The following is a 15,097-nucleotide window of genomic DNA, read 5'->3' on the forward strand; positions in this document are numbered from 1 at the left end:
ATAATGTCCATCACTCTGAGCAGTTTTGGTGAAATGACCGTTACTCTGTGCAGTTTTGTTATAATGTCCATTACTCTGAGCAGTTTTGGTGAAATGTCCATTACTCTGAGCAGTTTTGGTGAAATGACCATTACTCTGAACAGTTTTGTAATAATGTCAATCACTCTGAGCAGTTTTGGTGAAATGACCGTTACTCTGAGCAGTTCTGTCATAATGACCATTACTCTGAGCAGTTTTGGTAATAATGACCGTTACTCTGTGCAGTTTTGTTATAATGTCCATTACCCTGTGCAGTTTTGCTGTAATGTCCATTACTCTGAGCAGTTTTGTAATAATGACCATCACTCTGAGCAGTTTTGGTGAAATGACCGTTACTCTGAGCAGTTTTGTAATAATGAGCGATACTCTGTGCAGCTTTGGTGAAATGACCGTTACTCTGAGCAGTTTTGTAATAATGAGCGATATTCTGTGCAGTTTTGGTGAAATGACCATTACTCTGAGCAGTTTTGTAATAATGTCCATCACTCTGTGCAGTTTTGCTGTAATTTCCATTACTCTGAGTAGTTTTGTAATAATGAGCGTTATTCTGAGTAGTTCTGTCATAATGACCATTACTCTGAGCAGTTTTTGGTAATAATGTCCATTACTCTGTGCAGTTTTGCTGTAATGTCCATTACTCTGAGCAGTTTTGGTGAAATGACCGTTACTCTGAGCAGTTTTGTAATAATGAGCGATATTCTGTGCAGTTTTGGTGAAATGACCGTTACTCTGTACAGTTTTGCAATAATCACCGTTACTCTGAGCAGTTTTGGTAATAATGACCGTTACTCTCAGCAGCTTTAGTGTCATGACCGTTACTTTAAGCAGTTTTTTCTGATAATGACCGTTACTATGAGCGGTTTTGGTGAAATGACCGTTACTCTGAGCAGTTTTTAAATAGTATTTCTTAGCCACTTAGTTTCATGAACTGTACGTTAATCTGACTGTTGTCCTAGCAACCGTACGCGCGTGCTCAGTGTACACGCGGAAAGCGCGCTCCTTCTCCGTGACGTCTGTCAGTGGGCGTGTTTTTCCCCACGTGCCGCGAGGGCAGAGCGGAGGGGGGGCGCGCGTTTAAAGGCGGAGGATCCGTGCGCGAGGCCGATCTACCGCAGCACGGCGGCGGCCTCGCGACAAATAAATATTAATAGTAAAAACACGCTCACGTTTTTTTTCGTGGCAACGCCCTTTCCAGCGGTTATTTACTTGTTTGTTGTTGTTGTTTTTTGTTTTTTTCGCTCCGCCGATGGACGAACAATGGAGAAGCCGTCCGCAGAAATTTCTCGCCGCCCTCCTCTTTCCCCATCATTGTTTATGATGCTGCTGCTGCTGCTGTTGTGTAGGAGGGCAGGGACGGAGCCCGTCTCTTTGGATTCCTGCTAGAAAACAAGCCAGCCAACACTCGCACACACACTCAGAGCACAGAGCTGACCGTGACCGCCTGGCTTCTTCTCTTGGCGGACAGCAGATGTTCGCAGGTCTCTTCTCCCGGCGACATGGTGACATTCCCGGCTCTCGCCCATTACTGGCCCCTCATCCGATTCCTGGTCCCTCTGGCCATCACCAACATCGCCATCGACCTCGGCGAACAGGCAAGTGCTTCTCCTCACACAGACACACACACAGAGACACACACACGGCTCGCTGCTGTTTTGTCACGGCGGGCCTCCAGCTTCCACCGGGGCTACAGCTAGCCTATATGCTACAAGATTTACCTCAGCTGAGGCACTGCAGCAAAGCGCATCTCCCTCAGGACTGCTTTCCCCGTGTAGCGGACAGAGACGCTCTGGTGGGGCCGTGACGGCCTCCATAAGTGTCATATGAATTATACCGAATCCTACATTCATGAAAGCGGTTTGTCAGAGATGGGTAAACAGGGTAGAGCATCACAAACATGGGCAGATGGCCCGAGTGTGCGTGTCAACAGCTGGTCACACAGGGCATCAACAGCAGCACGGGCTCCATTCAGCCTGAACAATGCAGCACCAATCTGAGGCAGATGAATGTGCACTTTTGGATGGGCTGATTTTTGGAGGGGAAAAGCTCGTAACCTCGCCGTGAACTGCCCTTGTTTTTGTTTACAGTCAACGGCAATGAGAGAAATAAGGCCTAGCAGGGTGGGTTTTGTATCAGAGCCTACAATGGGCCCACCTTTCTCTCTGTCAGTGTGGCTTCCTTTTTTACTGCTGCTAACGTGGGGCTAAAAACTAAAAAAGCACTCAAAGCCCAGTGCTGGGTCCTATCAAAGACCTAGAGGCTGATTTCCACTTCATTCATCCTGTTGTCTGTCATCCTCGCTTTGGTGATAAAAGAAGTCAAATTCTGATGCTACTAATACTAAATATAGGTCTGTGTACTAATACTATCTGCATTTACTGCACTCCTAAAAAAATGTTTTTTCAAAGGTGTTTAGAACCATGATATACAGGGTGTCCCAAAAAAATTGACATCATTTGAAATGTGAATATCTGAGTAACTACATGTCCTAGGCAAACAAAATTAAATAGGCTTCATGTTGAACATTACAAGATTTATTTATCAAAATTCGAACAAGAAATTCAGAGGGATGTAGATTTTATAACCGATTTCACAAAGCTTCACAAATGTAATATATTTTGATACTGGTGGTCGTCCAGATCCCTTTGCCCTGCACAGACAGCCTTCCTCTTTGAATTTTTTGTGCCAGGTCCACATCTGCTTTCCTTTTTCTCGAAAATGCACGCTGCAAAGTCTTGTTTGACTGTGTTCGAGCATATTCTAACACACAAAATGCCTTTTCATTTCTAGTGAACACCATCCTTCAGCCTGAAAAAAAAAAACATAAAAATTAAACTTGGTTAGTTTTTACACATTTTGTTAAAATTTGAGATCATTTGAGGGAGAATTGGCTGTGTTATTAGACTACAAAATTATGTCAATTTTTTTGGGACACCCTGTATATATGATATATAGAACCATGAACACTCAAAGAACCGTATCATGCTTAAATGGTCTTGTGCATGGTGAAATGGTTCTTTAGACTGATGGAGAATGTGTATGGTTCTATACAGCACCAAAAGCGTTCTTCAACTGTTACGATGTCAAGCTTGTTACAAAGGTAGAAGCCTTTTTGGTGCTATATAGAAGCATTTTCAAACCATGTACCACATTCTTCATCAATCTAAAGAACTATTAAAGCAGGCAAACGGTTCTTTGAGTGATCATGGTTCTATATAGAACCTTTGTCTTTACCAAGAAACCCTGAAGAATCATCTTTTTAAAGTGTGTAAGTTAATATAATACTGGTGTAATGGTGGGGAAATGTTAATAAATCATAGATAAATCATAGATAAATACTTTAGTATTGAAAACCCATGTGTCACTCCATTGTGAATGATTTTCTCCATAAATCTGACCTGCAGGCTTTGCTAAACGGTGAATAGAGTTCAGTGGGTTCTTTGTCTCCTCATCTGTGCCTAGTAACAGAAAACAGCTATTAGTTTGTGAAGGCCAGAGGCACATTTGAAGCTGAAAATGAATCATCTCGGAAATTGGTATTTTTAACTAGCAGTTGTCTGACATCATGCACTGGACACTGGAAGTTGATAGTAACATGGATGTGTTTGTCAGACAGTGGGACTTTTCTCCCACCGGCGATAATGCTTCACTGGACGTCCACCTACTCGCCTTCTAATTGCACTGTTCCTGAGTGCAGTTAAACATACTGACCAAATAGATGTAGGCGACTGCAATTTGGTTACTTTTTCAACAAACAAGTAAAGTAGCGTGTTGTGAAATTAGAATGAGATGTTTTTTCAAGACCGTTATGCAAGAATGAGTTCACTTTCTGAGAAATCCAGCCATTTTAACGTGGTGAGGCCTACAGGTGTGCTGTAAATGGTTCATAGACATCTTAACTAAGCTCTCCTAAACTCTGATCTTACAGAGGCAGTATGTGAAATTGGAAGCGTATGATACACTTGTGTTGATGACACTACCTCACCTTAATTATTTTTCATGTTCTACCTATTTCCAGATTATTTATAATAGTACGGTTATAAAAGTATTACTTAGTATATCGACCCTTTTCAACCCCAGGAGTCTTGTGTTTGACCACACTTCAAATGCTAAATCTCAACTGCATATCATACATATTAGTTCCGTAGTAGTTATCAAATAATTCATAGCAGTTGAGTGAATAATAATATGGTAATAGTGAGTACTATTAGAAGTTTTATAACTGAATAATAAGCTGCAATGGTGTAGTCCTTGTCCCAGCCCTGCCCTTAATGAAATACAACTCCAGTCCAGGATTTCAGAACAGTGGAATGGCAGCTCGGCGCACCTTTGTTTTTAACCTGGAAGGGGGATCGTTGTGCGTTGCCTGAGGTCATAGTTAATTAGTGAATTGCAATAATCAATAATACATAACAGAAAGTGTTACATTTAAAAGCTGTAAATACTTGTTCACTATTCACATTGAGTGTAAAGATGGAATCAATATTCCACTATTTTGGCTTACAGTGGATTAAAGTTGTTCTGTTTTGCAGCTCTTGGAAAATGAGGCACAGAAATACAATAAATGAAAAACAAGCCTTATCAGCTGCCAATATTCACTTAATATAGCTTTTAACTATCTGAGACCATCGGTGGGGGCCTAGTCTAATAAAACAAGAACGTGATCTGATTCTGAGCAGCAGAATATAGGCAAGAAGGAGAAATGTGTATTGGAGGCTCTGTAGTCTGTCCGCCCCCACTAACAGACATCCATTATCTTTCTGCACACTGTCGTAAGGCGCTGGAGATGAATTGGTAGCTTCCCAAAGGGAGCGTGTGCACACACACGTCACTGACACACACACACACACACACACAGAGGGAGGGAGGGAGAGAGAGACAGTGCAACAGAAGAATATGGAAGATAAGGAGTGGTGAGAGCTGGGGCTTTGGATGAATTATTGAAACAGGCATCTAGATGCTCATTTCCGTTCTGCTTTTGTTTGTATTGCAAGTGCTTGTTGAAGCAGATGAGTAATCTCTGTGCTCTCTTTACCTTTGTATTCCCTAAATTAGATCCAAGTCTTTAAACAGGGGCTGAAACAAAAGGATATATCACCACTTCATTTTATACCCTTCATAGATTTTACACTTAGTGGGCAGAGACGTACTACATACAGTACTGTGCAAAAGTCAAAGACCTCCCTTATTTATTTAATTTCTAGTCAGAATGGCCAAGTACAAGTTATTCTTTTTTTCAGGTGATATTTTGAGGAGATTAGATAGAAAATAATTTACTTGGACAAGAAAGGGTAAAATCAAGGGAAAAAAGTAAAAAAACTATATGTATATATTTTTTGGAAACACGTTTCCAGATATAGAGAAAATGCAACTTCTAACAACCATTGAAGACCTGGTAGACCCCAAAATTTATCACTATCAGTACTAAAAGCTTTCACCTATGAGAGACAGATGAAAGTCAAGCTCCACTCTTGCTTCAGGTCTGAAAAAATCCACAGTGTTTCTGTCTGTCCATCCTCTATGAGAAGACACCTCAATGCTATGAGTCTGAAAGGATATGTAGCTGTCAAGAAGCCCTTACTGAGAAAAACAAATAGACAAAAAAGAAGAAAATTTGCAAACCAAACAAAGAAGCTGCTGGTGTTCTCAGACCATATTCTGACCATATCAGAGTCCAAATCTCAACATTCACTGTGTTTGGATTACTTGGACTGTGAGAAACAGAAAATGCAACCAATTCTAAGACTGAACTTTGAAGGTGACAAAAAAAGGTCCCTGCAGAAAACTAAAAGCAAGTTCCTTTTTGTTTTTTTTTCCTTTGTGGTAAATGTATGTTTTTCTTTTGCTTTTTTCCTGAAAAATGAATAACTTGTACTTAATGCCCGTTCTGACTGGAAAATAAATAAATGAAAGGTAGTCTCTTTTTTTCACACAGTGCTTTAGGTGCACCATAGGAACACTGACTAGATATTATTTGGTTGGCGGACCATTCTCAGCATAGTAAAGACATCAATGTAGAAGTGTGGTACGACTGTATCAGACAAAGCAGTGTTGTTGTAGGTTTTATACCATGTATACCATATACATATATCGCTGTTGTCGGAAGAAAACCTCGTATCTCCGTTTTGGTCGTGGTTAAGTTTACAACATAATTTGAAAATGTCTCTTGCCCTTTACTTTATTTGTAAATTTCATGAAGAATGGACCAAAAGAAATGGCTCAAAATGACTTGGAAAAAAGTCTGGTTCCATTGACATTAAAAGTAAAGTATGTTTTTTCCTTTTTCTATAAAGTTATCATTTTGGACATACAAGGTTTTCTTCTGACAACAGCGATATATTATGTTGTGTAATTAATTATTATTGCTTTGGATCTGTAACACAGGGCCAGATGTCCTTGTCGCTCATTTTGCTTTCTGCACAGCAGTATTCTCCTCATTAGTGCTCAACATTTGTTCTCAGTGCTGAGACTGAGATTTATTCACTGTGTCTGTACATGTAGATGTGAAGGTTGACAAATCTGCACTCTTCCTGACTTGAGGGGTGAGTGTGGTGCCATGAAGGAAGGACACAGGAGGGTCACTGTCTCGAGGGCTTTGTGGAATCCACTATCTTACTTTCCTTCAACTAGGTCACCTTTATCAGCCAACAGACAGCAGGCCATAGGAAAGCAGAATGAGTTTGCCTTTAGGCTGCATGTCTGGCTGTAAATAAAGATTGAAAGAAAAGGAAAAGGCCAAATAAAACTGTGGTCTTTAAAGTTACTTGTACAGTAGAGCAGATGATTGTACTGTACTGTCTAAAAGCCTTGGGTAGCCAAGACATTGCTTAACACTGTTTATCTCTGCAGGAAGTGTGCTTTTACCAGTAAAAGTAAAAGCGCTTATTTGTTTAAAAAATGCCTAGATAAATAGCTTTGAGATGCCGTAGAATATTGCACAGTGCTGTATCTGTCTAAATAGATCTGAGAAGAACTCCATATGAATAAACGAAAGGATAATTTTAACTTGCTGTTTTGGGTTTTTTCCCCTGAGAAAGTGGAAAACAGCATGAAACAGGAAGTCTAATTACAGAGTGTCCAAAAAGAGTTGTGGTGTTGAGGAAGGAGAAAGGTCTCCAGACAGTGGGGGGTATGAGTATGTCTTTGCGTATCGGCGTTTTCCATCAGCTCAGACATTGAACTTTTTCCATTTCATCTTTGTACACATTCAAAATAGACAGACTTTTTAACAGGATTTTTCCAGAGAGGAATGTGTGTTTCAGAGAGGAAGTAGAAAATGTAATTTTTTCTTTTATTTTTAGACATTTTAAGATGCCTGAGGACCATTGCATTGAGTTAACATTTCATGACAAGTGAACAATTTGAACCAGCAGCGTTCACGGCCAGCCATGTCAGAACACGGACTCTGGGCCTGGTCCTCAGCTGTAGCTTACACTGGTAGCATAAATGATTGGTAATATTGTAGAGTTGGTGCAGAAGAAGACGTCTGCCAAGACGTCAAGAGTCTGCCATTTTCTCTTCAAGGAAAATGTTCTTTATTGAAACAGGTCATCAATAGGCAAACATAACACGATCAGGGTGGACACTTACAACACCCTAGTTTAACACCAAAGGACAGGGATGCGGGAAGTGGGGATGCTAGGGTGCTGCAGCACCCTGTGATTTCAGGACTGCCACTGTTAAAATTAACAGTAATAATCAAATGTTCTGAACTTTATAATAATTTGAGTGTAGTACAGACCCAGGTGTGCTTGCATTAGAGCAGAGTTTGTAATTTTATTTTTTCCAAACCTGCAGCAGCCCTGCTTTGTTTAAGTGAACACCGTTTTCAGTACAGTGACCCAAAAAATGGCTGCTTTAGGGGCTCGTTGCTCAAACAAACGCAGGTTGAGGTTTGAAGAGAGAAGGTCTATGCAGAGTTACAGGCCAATTCTGAACCCTAAAGCAGCTTTATATTGTTTTATATACTTGAAAATAATCATCTATCGTTATAATAATGTTTTATCAACCATTATATCTGCCGGTCTATGTGTGTTTCTGTGTTAAATCGCACTGAGTACCTGTGGGTGTGACACAGGATTAACGCACCGTATATCATACATCTAATTGGTCGCTGCTCAGCTCAATTGTATGAAGTTCATCCAGAACGAGAGAGCAAAGAGACAATGTGCATCAGCGATTTGATGTGTAAGTTAGGCTTTATTTAAATACTGTTATCTCTGGCCTCTTTGCAGCACTAACTAACCAACTACCCACCCACCTACCTACCTACCCACCTGCCTATTTACATACATGCCTACCTACCTACCTACCTACCTACATACCTAACTAACTAAGGCAAATCATTTTGTGTGACATAATCAGTCACTTCACATATACGCTGCATGACATTTCAGCAACCCCAACACCTTCCCACGTCCCTGACAAAGGACACAGCATTCTGGGAGAGGCCCACAGCATTCTGGGAGTCCTCACATGCTCCTCTCCGCAATATTTCCAAACTATATGGGATAAACTATATAATGTATGGGATACATTTTTTGCCCAGAAGAGATTCTGTGTGCTTACATTAGGGGTGCAGGAAAAAATGCATCGCGATGCGGACGTGAACGATTCTGAATCGATTCACAAATGTCAAAAATCGATTTTCTAAATATTTAATTTATAACGTAATGTTGACGGAACGCAAAAGGCGGAACTTGGAAGTGCGGAAGTGCAGCGACCGGACAGTCTGTGGCGGCACATAACAAAAACACAAGTGGAAGAGCGAGAAATCCGACCGGCTCCCTCTGCATTAAAGCCAGGTTAGATCAGGAGTCACAACCCAAAAGATAAGAAGAGCCATTTTGTCCTTTCAACAAAAATCAGATTACCTTGGCAGCCACAACATTTAATGTCCAGTATGTCTCAGTATGTGCTGATGTCCTAGTTTAGGCTAAACAGTATAAACGAAAACGCAGATTTACTCCGCTCTGCTTTAAGCTTTAGCTATAGCCGCTTTCTTCCCATCTCCGCCAGAAAACTTTTCCTCAGAAGTAGATCAGTTAAAAGTCTCTCAACATTCAACTGTTTTACGAGGCTGAAGTCACTTCTTATTCTCCAGCTTCTTGTTCAAATTTACCCGTTCCACCTTAAATTCTAACTGAGGCACCGAATGTAAATGCTGCACCATTTAAGGTGGAACGGGAGAATTCGAAAGAGAAGCTGACTTCAGCTTTGCCACTTTTTAGTGTGACAGTCTCTGTTTGCAGATTTAATGTACCAGGAAACCAACTGCAGTGCTTATAAATGCAAATAACGTATCGCTGCTATGTGACCTGCAGTCTGCACGCCGGTTCTCAGTCATTGCGAAACAGGGCTTTCGCGCTATGTTGCACATGTCCCGTCTCAAAGATACTTTACTGACACAGCGATCCCCCAACTCTCTACAACGAGACCAAAACCGAAGTTATAAAATCACTAAAGAAAATGGGTAGAATAGCTGTAACATGGTCATCCATCACCACTGGATCTTATTTCACCGTAACTGCGCATTTTATCACAGATGAGTAGCAGCAGCTTCTTGTGCTCCAAACAAGAGCACTGAATGAGAGCCTTCTAGTTCACTTGCCACATCACTTCCATTTGTTTTATTAAAAAAGATATTGGAAGTAAATTCATTATGGATCCTTACAAATACTTTGCTTTAAAAGTACCAAGTCACTTTAAATAACACCGAGTCACTTAGTCACTTTAAAATGTATATTGTCTCTATATTGTGTGTATATTTTATGTATATTTTGTGTATATTTAATATTTAATATATTTCAGTTGTTTTTTCTTGTATTTTTATTTTTACTTATTTACTTTCTGTAGAGTGATTAGCTGAGCCTCACCACAAGCATTTCGATGTGTAAATGTCCTGACATGTTGTGCAAATGACAAATAAACTTGAAACTTGAACTCGAAACTTGAGCTCACACAGTGAGAAAATATAAATGCTATATAGTAAAAAAATATGCATCGAGATGCATCGATAATCGGTTAATAATCGCATCGCAGCCCTCTGAATCGTAATCGAATCAAATTGTGAGGTGCCTAGAGATTCCCACCCCTAGCTTACATGTTTGCATTGTAAGAAATAAATAAGTCAAAACAGTGCAAAAAGTTTTCAAATGCTGAAGAAAAATAATAAATTTCTTAAGAAAATAGTTAAATATTTGAAAAGGATTAACTGATTCAAATAAAAGAAAAGAATAAGAATAAACATTCAAAAGGTTAAAACATATCCTGCCCTCAACACTCAGAAAACCCTTTCTTCGTAACTCAAAAAACCTGTTGATCTATTAAACAGCCTTGCTCTCTTCTTTCGTCATGAGCCTCACTAACTGCTTGACTGACTGTGTCACCAGAAATAACCCATTTTATGCAAATTTCTTTGACCATCGGATGATAGTCTTAGCCGGTAACCTTTTAAGCATTTGCCAGTTTGGATGTAGGCTAGGGTGATTATCTAATCCAAGCTGACGCATGTTCCAATGCCTATCTACTGTTTATCCAAAAAGAAACCATTTTACCTGTGTTTTTATGATCAGTCGGTTAATCCAGCAGCTCAAATCAGGCCTCGGCTCCCTCAAGGCTATGTCACACACCATGACAAGCAAAAATAAGTTAACACATCCTCTACAGAGAACAAACAAAGAAAGCCTTTTTCTGCAAATTTGAATGTACAGTTTCTGTTTATTTGCTTAGGTGAGCATATTGGAAAAAATAAAACATTAAATGTCGATATAAAATTTGTCCTTTCTGTGTGGAGTTTGCATATTCTCTCTGTGTCTGTGTGGATTTCTCCTGGTGCTCCAGATTCTTCCCACAGTCCAAAGACATGCAGTCAGGTCAGCTGGAGATGCTAAATTGCCCCTAGGTGTGAGTGTGAGTGTGATTGTATATGCCTGTGTGTCTGCCCTGCGATGGACTGGCATCCTGTCCAGGGTGTATCCTGCCTTCCGCCCAGTGACAACTAAGATGCTCCAGCACCACCTGTGACCCAGAAGGATAAGCGGCTTAGATAATGTGTGTGTGTGTCTGTGTGTGTGTGTGTGTGTGTGTGTGTGTGTGTGTGTGTGTGTATAAAGTTTGCCATGATTTTTTAATTATCCTGTGATGTAAGTGTTTTTTCATCGTACTGCTTCCTACTAATTGTGATGCTTGTCATGCATCGAAAATGTCTTGAGGTATCATAATGTTATATTTGTGCCATATCGCCCACCCCTAATGCAAGTTACTTCTCAAATGAATCTCATTGCGTTAACAGATGTTACCTTTTTGGAGATGCAAGGTTTTTCTTATGCTTGTCACGGTATGTGATTTGAGTGCAACAGTAAAATCACAGACTTACTGCTCTCACAGTGGGGTTTGACGCCAGCTCTGTTGACACTGATTAGGAGTTCCCAGGTGGTCCACTTTGGAAAAGTACCCAGACATGAGCTCTTAAGGCTGTTATTTTATATTCAACAATGCCACATGTCAAAGACAGATAAATGGTGGTTAAAAAGGGGGTTATGATTTTTGCTGTTTTTGAAGCTCTTTTGCAGTGTTTCCGGACGAGTACCGCTATGAAAGAAAGCACTATCACACTGATTGTCGGGCTTTCAGTAACCAGATCATGTTTGGTAGGGTCAATAGGAATCTAAGGATTCAGGTCTTATTCAAAGTGGCATGCCATGAATGACATTTAGTGTTAATTGATACCCAGGTGGTAGTGGTTTATAGTCTGGACACAAAACTCCCTTTGTGTGGCTGAATGCCTCAGGTTTATTTTGTTTACTCTTTCAATAGATTGTTATACCACAGAATGGAGGGCTTGCTCAGAAGGAATTTAGTGGCTTGATTTGGGCTCAGTAAACAAAAAGATCGAGCTCCAGGTGGTGGAATTGATTAATAGATTTGTGTTCTTTCTCTTGTTCTTCACAGGCTTTAAACAGAGGGATCGCAACTGTCAAAAAGGATGCAGTGGAGATGCTGGCCAGTTATGGCCTGGCCTATTCCCTGATGAAGTTTTTCACTGGGCCTATGAGCGACTTCAAGAATGTGGGGCTGGTGTTCGTGAACAGCAAACGCGACCGAACCAAGGCAGTGCTCTGTATGGTTGCTGCCGGAACTGTAGCCATTATTTTCCACACTCTAATAGGTCAGTTGTGAGATTTATTTCTCTCTTTCTGACACCTTCCATCAATCTTCCTCCCTCCCACCCTGCCCTACACTATTGATTTCACATTATATCTATTTTTGCTCTTTAGATATCCACACTTTAAATGAGCAATGAGAAAGTATTTTATATTGTTGTAAGAAAACAAAAATACTCAAGTTTTAGCATATTGTTGTTCTGTGCAACTAGCATAAGGGGTTAGCCATTAGACTGATAAGAGATTTATCTTTGTGTTTTAGATGCATGCAGTTTAACATATTACCAGTTCACCCACTGAATTGTAAAAAGAAATGTTTTTGTTTGAAATGTTTCCATATACAGTACTGTGCAAAAGTCAGAGAGCATTCATTTATGTAATTTACACTCAAAACAGCCATTAAGTTAAAGTTATTCATTTTTAGTGTCAAACAAAAGCTAAATATAGATATTACCAACAAAATATCAGTTTTTTTCAGTATTTAGTGTGGCCACCCTTTGCATTTTATAACAGCTTCCAATTCTTTTTGAGAGATTTCTTTCAGTTTTTCAAAGATATTTGCAGGGATATTTTTCCACACCTACAAAGTTCAGTCTTAGAAGTTGGTTGTATTTTCTACTTCTGACAATCTCAAATAATCCCAAACTCACTTAGCGATGTTGAGGTCTGATACACAGATTTTTCAAATACCTTCTAGTAAACAAATGCTAACATGATCCAAGAGAATCCAAATTTTGTTACCTTGTCTAAAAATGTATATGCTTTTATTAGGGACCATTTTCACTCTCTCCTCCTTGACATTGTGAATCCATTTGACCTCAGCTATTGTGCCAGATGTGCTCGGGGTTGTAATTTTCCTCTGTACACAAACCTTGGTGATAATGACTCCACAGGAACACCGTGTCCAGCTTAAGGTTCCATCTGCTGTGTTGACGCTAGGAGTTTTGTTCAGGTTGCTGTACACATGCTTACTGTGTTCTTGGATGGATGGGTTCCTGCCAAGCTGTTGTCACTTTCTCATAAATAGACACCGACATGGAGAAATGGCGTCATTTACACACTGTTATTATAGAGTCATTAAGCAGTTGGTGCAAAGTGCTACTGTCCTCCTACTTGGTGCACCAAAACAATTTTATTGGTCTCACTCGTATTTACCAAATTACAGAAAGTTGGTGTAGCAGAGGTCAAAAATAGGTGAAGTTTTTACAAGGCTTAAGATGGCAACTGTGTCTTAAAATATGAGATGATGTTGATGATAGGATGAAAGCCCACATTGTCATAACTTGGCCGTGCACTTTCCTCCTGGCATCCACATCCTGACCGCATCTACCCAAGGTCATTTTCACCCTGAAAAGTGTGGTAAAAAAAAAAAGGCTCAGCACTGTGCAGTACTGCATTAGCAGTAGTGAGTCAGAGGAGAACATGAACTACACACAGTTTCCAACTGAGGGCCTGATCTGCTAAGCCTTTTGTGCCAGTTTCAGGTGTGAATTCACCATACTCTGCCTGCATACAAGCCTAAAGGTGTAGTTTAATGGCTGAAAGAATATTTGCCAGTAACAATATTTAAATTTTCAGGTTCAGATGTCTGAAAAGAAGCATTTCAAAGTATGCCTTGTTGCAGCCACAGTGTGCTCGCAGTCTGCATTGCTGATTCACAAATAAATAAAATAAAGAAACAAAGTCTGGTCTCCTAGATATCAGCAGGGTTACACGCGATCTGTCCCTGAAAGTGTTGAGTTCTAAACTCCAGGTGCTGTCGGCAGTGCAAAGATTTTAGTGAAGGAATAGATAAAAACTCTGTCTCAGTTTGACTGGTGAGATTTAATTTAAACTAATAAATCATGGATTATAAATCATGGGTTATTAGATTTTATTACGATATCTTTAGCTCATGCATTAACTCTATATGATATATTCACTGTTTTTTATATTAGAAATATATATATTTAAAAAAAATATGTACACAGTAATGTTGGAATGTTAACAAGTATAGCCGAGTATTTTAACAAGTATAGCCAAGCATTTTTACATTTTTTTCTAGTTGATAATAGCCCAAGGCAAAAATTAGTGTTAATTAATTTTATAATCAATTGAGCCCTTGCAAAGAAAAACAATATATTTAACAATATATATATAAGAAATCATATAAGCATGGAATGCATTGTTTAATGCCCTGTATTAAAATAAAAATGTAAATAAATGTAAATAAAGCATAATTTGGCATTTTAATGTAGGAATATTGCCACCTTCAAATGCATTTTATTTTCATCTTTAATGCAGTTTTACATGTCTGAATGTAACATTGTTACTTTTGCCGTCCTTTTTCCTGCTCTCTCAGCCTACACAGACCTGGGCTACTACATCATCAACAAGCTTCATCATGTGGACGAGTCAGTTGGCAGTAGGACCAGGAAGGCTTTTCTCTACCTGGCTGCGTTTCCCCTGCTGGATGCCATGGTGAGCATATCTCTCATCAAACACATTGAATTCTCACACTGCCTGTGTCCACTCCGCTAGCTGTCGGATCTGGCTTGGCTTCTGTGGACAGATGGAGTGTGTGAGCGCATTTGCATTTGGGAGAAAGTGAGTGTGCGTGCGTCTGTGTGCGCATGCCTGTGTGGGTGTACGCTCTTCCTGTAATGCCTGTCTTCACCGCCTGTTCAACTCTGGACGACTATCAGTCTCCCTGTGAGGATGTCACTCCACACTGTGCAGTTCGGTGTCACTTCCAAGTGCCACAGTGCATCCATAAAGCATTTGAGCAGCAGGTCAAGATTACACTTCGGTATTAAATCTAGAGGATCTTGTTTAGAGGCCAGTGTAATTACCCGTGACTGTTGCCTCACATTATCTGAGCTTGTGTGCATGTGTGTGTGTGTGTGTGTGTGTGTGTG

The 15,097-nt window shown here is 40.0% G+C and overlaps 1 protein-coding gene across 1 annotated transcript in view; it reads left to right on the forward strand.

The window, feature by feature from the left end:
* Positions 1-1,103: 1,103 nt before the first annotated feature.
* ankhb (ANKH inorganic pyrophosphate transport regulator b) overlaps positions 1,104-15,097 on the forward strand; it is a 33,746-nt gene continuing 19,752 nt past the window's right edge. Inside the window, exons 1-3 of the mRNA XM_036596787.1 lie at positions 1,104-1,631; positions 11,989-12,205; positions 14,542-14,660. Of these exons, the coding sequence (XP_036452680.1) occupies positions 1,536-1,631; positions 11,989-12,205; positions 14,542-14,660 (432 nt within the window). The 5' untranslated portion in view covers positions 1,104-1,535. The remainder of the gene's footprint in view (positions 1,632-11,988; positions 12,206-14,541; positions 14,661-15,097) is intronic.

Source organism: Colossoma macropomum, unplaced genomic scaffold, assembly GCF_904425465.1.
Source record: "Colossoma macropomum unplaced genomic scaffold, Colossoma_macropomum, whole genome shotgun sequence".
Taxonomy (NCBI): Eukaryota; Metazoa; Chordata; class Actinopteri; order Characiformes; family Serrasalmidae; genus Colossoma; species Colossoma macropomum.